Source organism: Rhinopithecus bieti, unplaced genomic scaffold (genome assembly GCF_001698545.2).
Source record: "Rhinopithecus bieti isolate Rb0 unplaced genomic scaffold, ASM169854v2 scaffold_9899, whole genome shotgun sequence".
NCBI classification, from domain to species: domain Eukaryota; kingdom Metazoa; phylum Chordata; class Mammalia; order Primates; family Cercopithecidae; genus Rhinopithecus; species Rhinopithecus bieti.
Window position 1 is genome coordinate 1,724,681 of NW_016806979.1, and position 11,604 is coordinate 1,736,284.

General features: G+C 55.1%; 1 protein-coding gene across 1 annotated transcript in view; it reads left to right on the top strand.

Moving 5' to 3' along the window:
* The first annotated feature begins 282 nt into the window (after window positions 1-282).
* The window catches only part of SLC38A10 (solute carrier family 38 member 10), a 50,254-nt gene continuing 38,932 nt past the window's right edge, over window positions 283-11,604 (top strand). Inside the window, exons 1-3 of the mRNA XM_017879283.1 lie at window positions 283-796; window positions 5,610-5,727; window positions 11,125-11,170. Of these exons, the coding sequence (XP_017734772.1) occupies window positions 698-796; window positions 5,610-5,727; window positions 11,125-11,170 (263 nt within the window). The 5' untranslated portion in view covers window positions 283-697. The remainder of the gene's footprint in view (window positions 797-5,609; window positions 5,728-11,124; window positions 11,171-11,604) is intronic.

Below are 11,604 nucleotides of genomic sequence, written 5' to 3' on the forward strand. Positions count from 1 at the left end.
CTAAAAGGAACCCTTAAACCTGCTCCTCCCCGGAGGGCACAGCGCCTCCCCTTCTCTCCAGCCCGCGACTGCCCATCCAAACCGAGGCCTCGCGGGGCGAGTCCCCTGTTCTCCAGCTCGTTGAACTGGGACCCGGAGAACCGCTCGGCAGCACCAGCTCCGCGAACCCCACAGCTGCGCGATCTTCCGATCACCTCCCCCCCAGCCCAGTTTCCGCCCGGCCTTCCGGGCCCGCCTTTCATTGGCTCGCGTCCCACCAAGCCCCACCCCCCGGTCGTCACTTCCGGGCAACGGAGCCCGCAGAAGGCGGAAGTGTGAGCGCCGCGGAGGCGGCTCAGTTGAGCTGATGTGGCTCTAGCTGGCTCCGCGGCTCCTCCGAGTCTGGGCTCGGAGATTCACACGCGGCCCGTGAGACCGAGGGAGGGACGCATGGTCCTGAGGTGGCCGCGGGGCTTGGCGGGGTCTGGAGGTTGACCTCCTCCGCGCAGCTGGTCTTCGAGGCTGCCTCCTCCAGGCAGCCTCCGGGGCCCGCGCCCGCGCCCGCGCCTGCCCAGGCTCCCGTGCGCCTGCCCATCCCCGCCCCACCGGTGTCCCGGACGTTGGGATCTGTGACCGTGGCCTCGAGCTGGTCTTCCAAAACCGGCCGTAGCCCGGCGACCCCCGAGGACTCTCGCCCCGGGTCCCTAGACCTCTCACTATGACCGCGGCCGCCGCCTCCAACTGGGGGCTGATCACGAACATCGTGAACAGCATCGTAGGGGTCAGTGTCCTCACCATGCCCTTCTGCTTCAAACAGGTGAGTCCGGTGGGCCCGGAGGTCACCGCCCTCGCCTCCCCCGCAGAGGGGGCGTCTGGCCGGGTCGTCCTGGTTAAAGTTCCCGCCGGGGCAGGGCTTCGCTGGGCGGGTGCAGGCGGCCGCGGGCGGGGCGACCCTAGGAGTCCCGGCGCAGTTCCCGCAGAGAATCCGTGGATGAGAAGCGCACGGCGTTGGCCCTGGCGGCCCGTGTCAGCCCAGGCCGGAAAGTTCGCCACAGTCAGAAACTTGATACCGAAGCAAAGTGTAACAAAGCAAAATGATCCTCCAGAATCGGAAGGGAACTGCAGGACTCTGTGTTTTTACATTTTATCCTGTTTTTAAAAACTCTGACCCAACTCCACCTGTTTTCAGAAGCACACAACTCACCCCTCCCAGGCTTTGACACTAGATAGGAGCCTTGGTTGCAAGGTGATTAGAAACATCCACCAGGTTGTACACCTAAGATCTGCGTTTCACAACAATTGCACATTTGGCCGGCACACCTGTAATCCCAGCACTTTGGGAGACTGAGGCGGGTGGATCACCTGAGGTCAGGAGTTCGAGACCAGCCTGACCAACATTGTGAAACCCGGTCTCTATTAAAAATACAAAAATTAGCCGGGGGTGGTGGCACATGCCTGTAATCCCAGCTACTCTGGAAGCTGAGACAGGAGAATCGCTTGAACCCGGGAGGCAGAGGTTGCAGTGAACTGAAGGTTGCAGTGAGCCGAGATCACTCCATTGCACTCCAGCCTGGGTGACAGAGCGAGACTCCGTCTCAAAAACAAACAAAAAACTGCACATTTGACCTAATGTGTGCAAATGTTACCACAGTTGAAAAAGATCTCATATACAAAAAGTTTAGCGCCATTCCAGCATTGAATAACCTATCAGAGAAAATGGCCATTTCTAAGTGTCATCTGTTCAATCCACAGTAGACAAGCATTTAGTGCTTTGGAAAGAAATGCTGACTGAAACGTTACCAAGCGGGTAGAAAAACGAAAACAAGATGTATATTCTGAAACAAAATAGCACCAGTAGTTTAACTTTAGATTAGCAAACACTGTGCTTTCCATATTTATTACCTTTGGGATAAAAATATCCAAAAAATGTTTTCAGCCTGGGCAACATAAGACCTTGTCTCTATACAAACATTTCAAAGTTAGCTGGACACAGCGGTACATACCTGTAGTCCCAGCTGCTCAGGAGGCTGAGGCAGGAAGATCACTTGAGCCCAGGAGTTTGAGGTTCTAGTGAGCTATGATTGCACTGCTGCACTCCAGCCTGGGCAACACAGCAGGGCCCCCTCTCTTAAAAAAAAACACTTTTTTTTTTTATCAAGGAATTTTCAAACCCTTCTGTAGAGCCCTCCAGGCTGTTGTGTCTGAGTTGTTTGCCTGATGTGGTTGGTGAGCCTGTGGGGGGAAGACAGGGCTGCATGCCTCCAGAGCCCCCGGGCAGCATCTGGTCTGGACGTGGAGAGTCCCAGCTTTCTGCCAGCCACCTCCGGGTGTTTCTGGAAGGACTACATGTCCCAGTGTCCCCTGTGGCTTGCCTGGCAGCAGAACTGCATTCTGGGATGTGGAGTGGTGACTGGTCCTTCTCCTGCAAGTCAAAGGCTGTCATCTTTGTTTTTTGTCTTTTCAAGACAGAGTCTCGCTCTGTCGCCCAGGCTGGAGCGCACTGGCGCAATCTCGGCTCACCGCAACCTCTGCTTCCTGTGTTCGAGCGATTCTCCTGCCTCAGCCTCCCAAGTAGCTGGGATGACAGGCGCGCGCCACCGCGCCGGCTAACTTTTTTTTTTTTTTTTTAGTAGAGACCGGGTTTCACCATGTTGGTTGGGCTGGTCTTGGACTCCTGATCTCAGGTGATCCGCCCACTTCGGCCTCCCAAGTGCCGGGATGACAGGTGTGAACCACCGTGCCCGGTCCCAAATGCTGTCATCTTTGATGCCTGTCAGTGAAGTGCCACCGTGGAAGGGGCTCTGGTTTAGACACCTGTGAAAATAATCTTAGGGTATAGAAGATCCAGCTGTCTCCAGCCTTGGAGCACCTGCCATGTGGTGGACACTAGGCCCCTGCCAGAGCATGTGCTGATTAGCCAGGCATCTGCACAGACCTGGCAGGAAGTGAAGGACTAGAGACGTCCCTCCGAGTCCTGAGGGCTGCCGAGAGGGAGGCCCAGTTGCTCTGAGCTGGGCGCAGCGTCTCCTCCACGGCAGCCTCTTTGGACCGGGGTGCAGGGAGAGGCCAGCAGGTGATTTGGGGATGTGTGTTTAGTGTTTGGCAGCCTTGTCATTGAAAAACTTTGGTTTAGTGTTGGTTTTTTTGCTTGTTTTAGTAGTTTTGGTACATATGTACACACACACACACACACATATATGGCCGGGCACGTTGGCTCACGCCTGTAATCCCAGCACTTTGGGAGGCTGAGGTGGGTGGATCAAGAGGTCAGGAGTTCAAGACCAGCCTGGCCAAGACGGTAAAACCCCCATCTCTACTAAAAATACAAAAATTAGCTGGGCACGATGTCAGGCGCCTGTAATCCCAGCTACTCGGGAGTCCGAGGCAAAAGAATCGCTTGAACCCAAGGAGTGGAGGTTGCAGTGAGCCAAGATTGCGCTACTGCACTCCAGCCTGGGCGACAGGGTGAGACTACGTCTCAAAAAAAAAAAAAAAGTGTGTGTGTGTGTATATATATAAAATAACCATTTTATTGAAGTTTGACATACAAAAATGTGTACACACTTCTTCAGATGTGCTGTTGATGTATGTTCATATAATGAACAAACCCGTGTGACTAGCTCCCAAATTAAGAAGCACACTCTATGGCCGTGGCCAGCCTACCCCAGGGCACACTGCTGTGACCCCTAGTGTGCCACGGTGGTGCTGCCTGGTTTGAACTGAGGCGGGTGGATCCTGCCGTGCAGGTATCTAGTGCTAGTGTCTGGCTTGCACTCTGGTATTTGCTGCACCGCTGTGGGTGCCTGTGTGTAGTGCATCTCTGCTAGGCATTTATGGTGTCTCCTATTGGGAGCTCTTGTGATGGCCTGAGGAGTTGGCCAGGCATTGGCAAGGGGTGTGTTTCTGCTGGGTGCGTGCCTGTGTGGAGTGACCGGGCCCCAGGGTGTGTGTGCCCCGCTCTGGAACTGCCTTGTGGATGCAGTCAGTGGTGCACATATTGGCCTGCGTCCCCAGTAGCATTGAGTATCATGTCTTTTCCGCCGGAGCCATTCTGATGAGTGCTTGCTGATACCTCATGAGTTGGTATTAATAGACTTACTTTTTTTTTTTTTCCCCGAGATGGAGTCTTACTCTGTCACCCAGGCTGGAGTGCAGTGGTTCAATCTTGGCTCACTGCAGCCTCCACCTCCCGGGTTCAAGCGATTCTCCTGCCTCAGCCTCCCGGGTAACTGGGATTACAGGTACTGACCCCACGCCCAGCTAATTTTTTTTGTGTGTTTTCAGTAGAGGTGGGAGTCTCACCATGTTGGCCAGGCTGGTCTCAAACTCCTGACCTCAAAAGATCCACCTGCCTTGGCCTCCCAAAGTGCTGGGATTACAGGCGTGAGCCACCGCGCCTGGCCTTTTTTTTTTTTCCTTGAGACAGAGTCTCGCTCTGTCGCCAGCCTGGAGTGCAGTGGCACAATCTCAGCTCAACTGCAACCTTTGACTCCCTGGTTCAAGTGATTCTCCTGCCGCAGCCTCCCAAGTAGCTGGGATTACAGGCGTGCACCACCATGCCCAGCTAATTTTTATATTTTTAGTAGAGATGGGATTTCACCATGTTGGCCAGGCTGGTCTCGATCTCCTGACCTCGTGATCTGCCCACCTCAAACTCCCAAAGTGCTGGGATTATAGATGTGAGCCACCGCGCCCGGCCGATTGACTCTCTTCAGGGTGCAGGTTACGGGCTTGCTGTGTAACCACCACAGTCAAACATAGAACACACAGCTCCATCTCCCAGAGGGTCCCCATGTACCCCTTTGTCACCAGCCAATCTCCATACCCCCAGCCCCTGGCAACACTCACCTATTCCGTGGCCTAAAAGTTTGCCTTTTCTGAACGTCCTGTAAACAGAATGACACTATTTGTAGCATTCAGAGGCCAGCTTCCTCTGCTCAGCATGGTGCGTTCAAGTCCCATCCGTGTCACGGTGGGTGTCTGTAGTCATCCCTTTTTCCTGCTGACTAATATTCCCTTATTCGAATGGACCAGAGTTTGTATCCATTCGTTTGTTGAAGGACATTTGGGCTGTTTTTCCATTTTTGGGTTGTGGATAAACCTGCTGTAAACATTGGCATACAGGTTTTTCATGAACACGTTTTCATTCCTCTTGGGTAAGTGAATACCTAGGGGGGCAGTTAATCCCCAGGTCACATAGTAAGTGTCTAATGTTTGGGAAAATGGCATTGTTAATCTCTTCCTTCCAGAACATGTTCATTACTCGTAGCTGTGGACTCAAGTGGCTACAGATGGTGCACATAGGGCATGTGCAGAGAACAAGGGGGTATTAGTTGGCAGCACCCAGCCGTCCATGAAGACTTGAGGCGGGGACTGGGAAGGAGATGGTGCCCCTGTGCTCTGCGCATGCAGCTTTGTCCCTGGACGAGGCACGCGGCCACCACACCAAGGAAATGGGCCTTTCAGTGCTAGGAAGTGTCGCGTTTGCTAGGAAGTGTCGCGTTCGGCAGGAGACTGGGATGGAGCGGGGCCTGGGGGTGAAGAGGGTGCTCATGAGCTGGGTGTGTGGGGTGAGGGCCTCTGAGGAGCGCCTGCTGCTGTGAACATGTGTTCCTGTCTCCACCCTGCAGTGCGGCATCGTCCTGGGGGCGCTGCTCTTGGTCTTCTGCTCCTGGATGACGCACCAGTCCTGCATGTTCTTGGTGAAGTCGGCCAGCCTGAGCAAGCGGAGGACCTACGCCGGCCTGGGTGAGGCACCCTCTCCACAAGGTGGCTCTGGACCTGGGGTGGGGGCCTTATTCCGTTTATTTATTTATTTTCTTGTTCCATTTATTTTCTCTACTTTATTCTTCCACAGTTCCTTGGATAGCAGGGTTTTTTTCCTTTATTTTAAAATGTAATGCTAAAAAAAAAATGAGCCGGGTGTACTTGCATGTGCCTGTCGTCCCAGCTACTATTTGGGAGCTGAGGTGCGAGGATCACCTGAGCTTGGGAGTCTGAGGTGGCAGTGAGCTGTGACCACGCCACTGTACTCCAGCCTGGGTGAAAGAATTAAAAACTAAATAAAAAAAAAATGCAGTTAAAACAAAAAAATCTGCTGGGCACAGTGACTCATGCCTGCACTTTGGCAGGCCGAGGCAGGCGGATTATTTGAGGTCAGGAGTTCGAGACCAGCCTGGACAACAACATGGTGAGACCCCATGTCTACCAAAAATACAAAAAATTAGCCAGACGTGGTGGCAGGCACCTGTAAGTCCAGCTACTCGGGAGGCTGAGGCCAGAGAATCTCTTGAACCTGGGAGGTGGAGGCTGCAGTGAGCTGAGATTATGCCACTGCACTTGAGCCTTGGTGACACAGTGAGACTGTCTGAAAAAAATAGAAAAACCTGTTACAAGCACATGCTTCGGCCGGGCGCGGTGGCTCAAACCTGTAATCCCAGCACTTTGGGAGGCCGAGACGGGTGGATCACGAGGTCAGGAGATCGAGACCATCCTGGCTAACACCGTGAAACCCCGTCTCTACTAAAATAATACAAAAAAAACTAGCCGGGCGAGGTGGCAGGCGCCTGTAGTCCCAGCTCCTCGGGAGGCTGAGGCAGGAGAATGGCGTAAACCCGGGAGGCGGAGCTTGCAGTGAGCTGAGATCCGGCCACTGCACTCCAGCCTGGGCGGCAGAGCAAGACTCCGTCTCAAAAAAAAAAAAAAAAAACAAGCACATGCTTCAAAATTGGAATGACACAGAAGGGTATGAGACACCAGGCCTCCCTGTCATCCTGTGCTCCTGCCCACTGCCATGCAGCTTCCGCATTTAAACTCAGGCTGAGACAGCCGTCCTTATAGTCCTGGTACAGGCCTGCTCACTGTCTCTCCCAGGCGCCAGACTCCTTCCCGCGGAGCTGCCTGCAGAGAACCTTGCTGTTCTCCCCAACTCAGAATTCCATGGAGGAAGCTCCTCGGCCCCAGGCTGTTGCTGGGGTTCAGTGGCTCCTCTCCCAGTGGCTTTGTCCTTCCCCTGATGCTGTTGGTTGCAGTTTAGTTTCGTTTAGTTCTTTCTTGCTTTAATGCTGTTTCAGCCAGGAAAGAAGGCTGCGCCGTCTGCCTCGTTTCAGTGTGGAATACTTTCTTTTTTTTTTTTTTTTTGAGACGGAGTCTCTCTCTGTCGCCCAGGCTGGAGTGCAGTGGCCGGATCTCAGCTCACTGCAAGCTCTGCCTCCTGGGTTCACGCCATTCTCCTGCCTCAGCCTCCCGAGTAGCTGGGACTACAGGCGCCCGCCACCTCGCCCGGCTAGTTTTTTCTATTTTTTAGTAGAGACGGGGTTTCACAGTGTTAGCCAGGATGGTCTCGATCTCCTGACCTCGTGATCCGCCCGTCTCGGCCTCCCAAAGTGCTGGGATTACAGGCTTGAGCCACCGCGCCCGGCCCAGTGTGGAATACTTTCTACGTTGTCTTCGACGGTGCCATCCCTCACCTTCCCATCTGCCCGCAGGCCGTGTGACCCACACTGCTCCCTGCCCGCCACAGGCTCGGCACCGCTCGGCTCCACATTCCATTCTGGGGGCATCCAGCATGGGTGTTGAAATTCTAGTGTCCGTGTTCTCAGGAGTCGGCCCTGTGGGTTCCAGTAAAAATTCCTGGCCTTGTGATGAAGGCTCTGGCCCCTCCAGCCAGTGTGTGGCTGGGATGTCCGGTCCTCCCTGCAGAAGGCCATCCTGCCTCTGGGCTCACAGTTCCCACGGCAGAGCGAGGAGGCAGAGGGAGAGGAAATGGTATTTAGGGGTCCAGGGGGCCAAACAAAATAAAAACACCTGCAGGGTCCACACAGGGGTCCTGGCCTCCCAGCCTCCACTTCTTCCCAGTCCCCTTCGTGTTGCCACAGAGAGTCCTGCATTCGTTTCTGCCCTCGGAACCAGAGGGCGTGCGTTCCTTCTCTTCCCTTCCTGATGAGAATGGTGCTGTCAGAGCCTTTTCTTGTTGTTATTTGAGGAAGTGAAGTTCACCGTTAAATTTGATCCACAGTGAGATGGCCTCATTCAACTGGGGCTGAAACATGCCTACTGGAAGCCAGGAGGCACAGTGCCTGGGCAGGCCCCTTCCTGGGTCTGCAGAGCTATGGCCTGCAGGGTGACCCTTTTCTCCCCACTGAGATCTCTGTACAGGGTTTCTGTAGCAGAGGCCCCAACTTAAGTACTTGGCTGTGTCCTGGAGGAAGACCGGTGACCCACGGCTGGGGAGGCCCTCATTTCTGATAGCTGGCTGTCTTATTCACTGAAAGTCCCCGAACAGTCAAACCAGTTTGGCTACATGTGAAAGACTGGAAGAAAATTGCTGGACGGGTGCTCTTCTGTGCTGCCTGGAGCTCCTACCTGAGCTTCCAGCCTTTAACTGGCTGGGGTGACCGCAGTCCACGTCTGCCTGCCAGAAACAAACAAGATTCAAAACACTAAGCGTGTCTCAGGTTATGCCTTTGACACCAAACATGAAGGCTCCACTGCATGAGCTCCGGACAGAGGCCCCTGGGCCCAGCCTCTCTGCGTCAGCCGCAGTCTGCCCTGGCTCGTCTTAGAAGCGGGGAGACACGCGCTGGGAGAGGCATCCCTGGGGAGGGTAAGATGAGAATCTCCTGGAGCTGAGGCGAGGCCCTCGTGCAGAGTGGACAGCAGCTCCACACTGCAGTCTTCAGGAGGCGCCGGGCTGGGTCCTGTCCTTGCACACAGAGACTTATTTTCTCTGGGACGGCCGGGTGGTTTCCTCCGAATGGCATCTGTCCCCACCGAGGCACGGGTTTGCGGCGTGATGGTTCCTTGGGTTGGTTAGCCCAGGGAGGTGGCCGCTGGTCTCTTAACCCTCCCCGCTCTCCTCCAGTGCCAGGTGCCAGCCTGGAGAGGTGTCGTTTCTTGTTGGTATTTGTGTATTTCTCTGTCCTGTTTGCTGTTGCTGGTTGTGGGTGGTTTTTGTCGTTTTCATCAGCTTCTCACTTGCTGCTTGCTTTACCCTGAGTGTCGTGTCTTCCCTGGACACGGACTTTTCTAAATCCCTCTTCAGAAGACACACAGATACACCAGTCATTCAGCCTCCCTCAGCTGTCGCGGCTTCTCGTGATGCTGTTCTGAGCCCCAGACCCTGTCCTGTTGAGAGTTGTGCCAGAACCCCGGCATGTGTGGTCTGGGCTAGAAACCGCCTCCCCCAGCAGCAGCAACCGTTTCGCCCCCACACAGCCTCTGAGTTCTCGCTTGTGAGCAGCAGCAGTGTCAGGGGTGCTGCCTGTGTTCCGTCGTTGGGTGGTCCGGGCTTCTGTGGCTCCTGTGCCGGCTCTGGGGGACATCTGACTGGACCCAGGGCAGGGTACACCCTGCATGGAGGCCGCGGCCTCAGAGCTCGCCGCTCACAGACACCTCCACCCTGGCGGGGGCTGGGCCAGCACTGGGAGTCCACACTCGGGGGAGGCCGGGTCCCCGGGACCTTGCTGGGTGCTTCACCCTCTTCCTCTCTTTCCCTGTGCCAGTCCAGGCAGGATGCGAAGGAGTGGGGTCCGACTGGGGCTGGTGTTTGAAGCTGGGGAGAAGTTGCTGAGGGATTGACACTGGGAATGGTGAAAGGGTTTGGCCGGGTGGGGAAAAGAAGGCGCGGGGCCGTGTCTCAGCATGGTGGGCTCTCAGGGCGTTGTCCTGGGAACCGGAAGAGAGTGCCGTCCTGATTTCCTAGGCGGCCTTACATTTTCCCTTGCCAGCGGCAGGCATGTTCTGGAACCATCTTGGGCAAGGTGCGCTCGTGTTTGCAATATGCTGTGGAGACTCAGCTTCGTTTTGGAGAATAAAAAGGCACGTTATGGCCAGGAGCACCTCCACGTTTGGAGCGTGGGTTTTTGCTGTGTCCGGGCTGTACCGTCACCGAGGGGTGTGGAGGGCATTTTCTGGTGACAGCAGGGCCCTGGACTGTGGGCTGCTGCTGAGGGGGCTGCTGGAGTTGTTAGTGTTTGAAATTCTCCGCAGCCTGAGGTCAGCTTCTGGGGCCTGGCTCCAGTTTCCGTGTTGTGGGATGAACTCGGGGTGCCAGGCTCCTTGAGCGAGCCGGCAGGCAGGTCCGGGAGAGGCCAAGGTGAGCCCTGGAGGCGGGGTCTTTGCTGCGTCCAGTCTGGCGTTCGGCAATGCTGTGCTTCTTCCTAAGTAGTTTAAAGTCATCAGGAGTGTTTTTTGGACTCATTCATATTTACTGGCCTGTGTGTTTCCTGCTTTCCAAAGCTCACCAGAGGCCTGGAGCCCGTGTGCGGGAGGAAACTGGGGGCAGGAAGCCGGGGCTGCCGGAGCTGTGCCATCCTGTCACATGCACCCATCTCTGGGGCTGCCGGGGCTGGGACTTCCCTTTGCCCTCCTCCGCTGGGCCACGGGGAAGCGCAGGGGTCACCAGATGACCGCCTGGGGCCTAGGAGGGACCCTGCTGAGTCAGCCCCGTTTCTCATCTGCTGCAGAGAATCCCGCTGTCAGGGCGGAGAGAATGGCGGCTCCTCCCGCATTCGGCCGCCCCGTCGGGGACGGGGACGTAGGCTCCTCATCGGCAAGGCTCCTCATTGGCTGTCCACGGGGACACCACAAGTCCCGGGCTCTCGTCCCCTCCCTTCCTGAAGCACCATGCTTGAAAGGGGTCTCCGTTTGTTTCTGTAAATCCCAACCGAAGGGTGAAAATGAAAGCCCTTCCTCATGAGCCCCTCCGATGCAGGCTGTGGTGCTCGGGCACCTGGGGCTGGCACTGAACCCTCTGGGGACCTGCAGGCTCCAGCCAACAGCACGGGGTTCGGCCATGCCGGGCTGTGGGATGCTGTTTCCAGCGGGCCCCCAGTGGTCACCCCGTGGGAGGACTGTGCATTGCAGGGACTTGTCTCTCTGTCTTTTAAAAAATCTGATTGAGTGAAAGAAGAACCTGCCTCCTGTCCTTCCCTTGCTCTGTCTTTGTTTCCTATAGTTTCATTTGCAGACAGTAGATCCAAAAATAATAAGGTGGTGAGAATTTGAAACACCCCTCATGCCCCGGAGAATCTGGACCCACGGGTTTCTGTGAAATTGCCCTGGACAGCTTTGCTCAGTACCTTTGTTCTGGATGTGCGTCTCACACTGTTGGACTGAGTGTTCCTTTCTTCTCTTTTGCGCTAGCGTTCCACGCCTACGGGAAGGCGGGCAAGATGCTGGTGGAGACCAGGTAAGCCCCGCCCTGCCCCTGCGTTTGTTCCCCCAACCCCCGCACCCAGACACTGGGGACCCCCCCGGCGGGAGCAGCAGCTTCATTCCCGGATTCACCTGTAACTTAGGTTTCTGAAGAGTCACTAAATACATGAAAGTCCACTTACTTGTACCCTTCAGTGTTGTAATACAAATTTAAATATGGAAAGCTCCAAGAACTTGGAAAACAGCCCTCCCTCAGTTGTAATCTCTCAACACCATTCCTTCATACCGCACCCACCCCCCGCACACCGCTGCATAAAGGTGCCATTACATTGCAAATGTCATATTTTTCTTCTTTTCGAATAAAATTTCATGAGATGAAAAAAATTATGAGATGAAAAAATTGCCGGGAGATTGCACTTTTAGGCTTCTAAATTAGGGAATTTTAAACTCCAAAGAATAGCCTTTTTT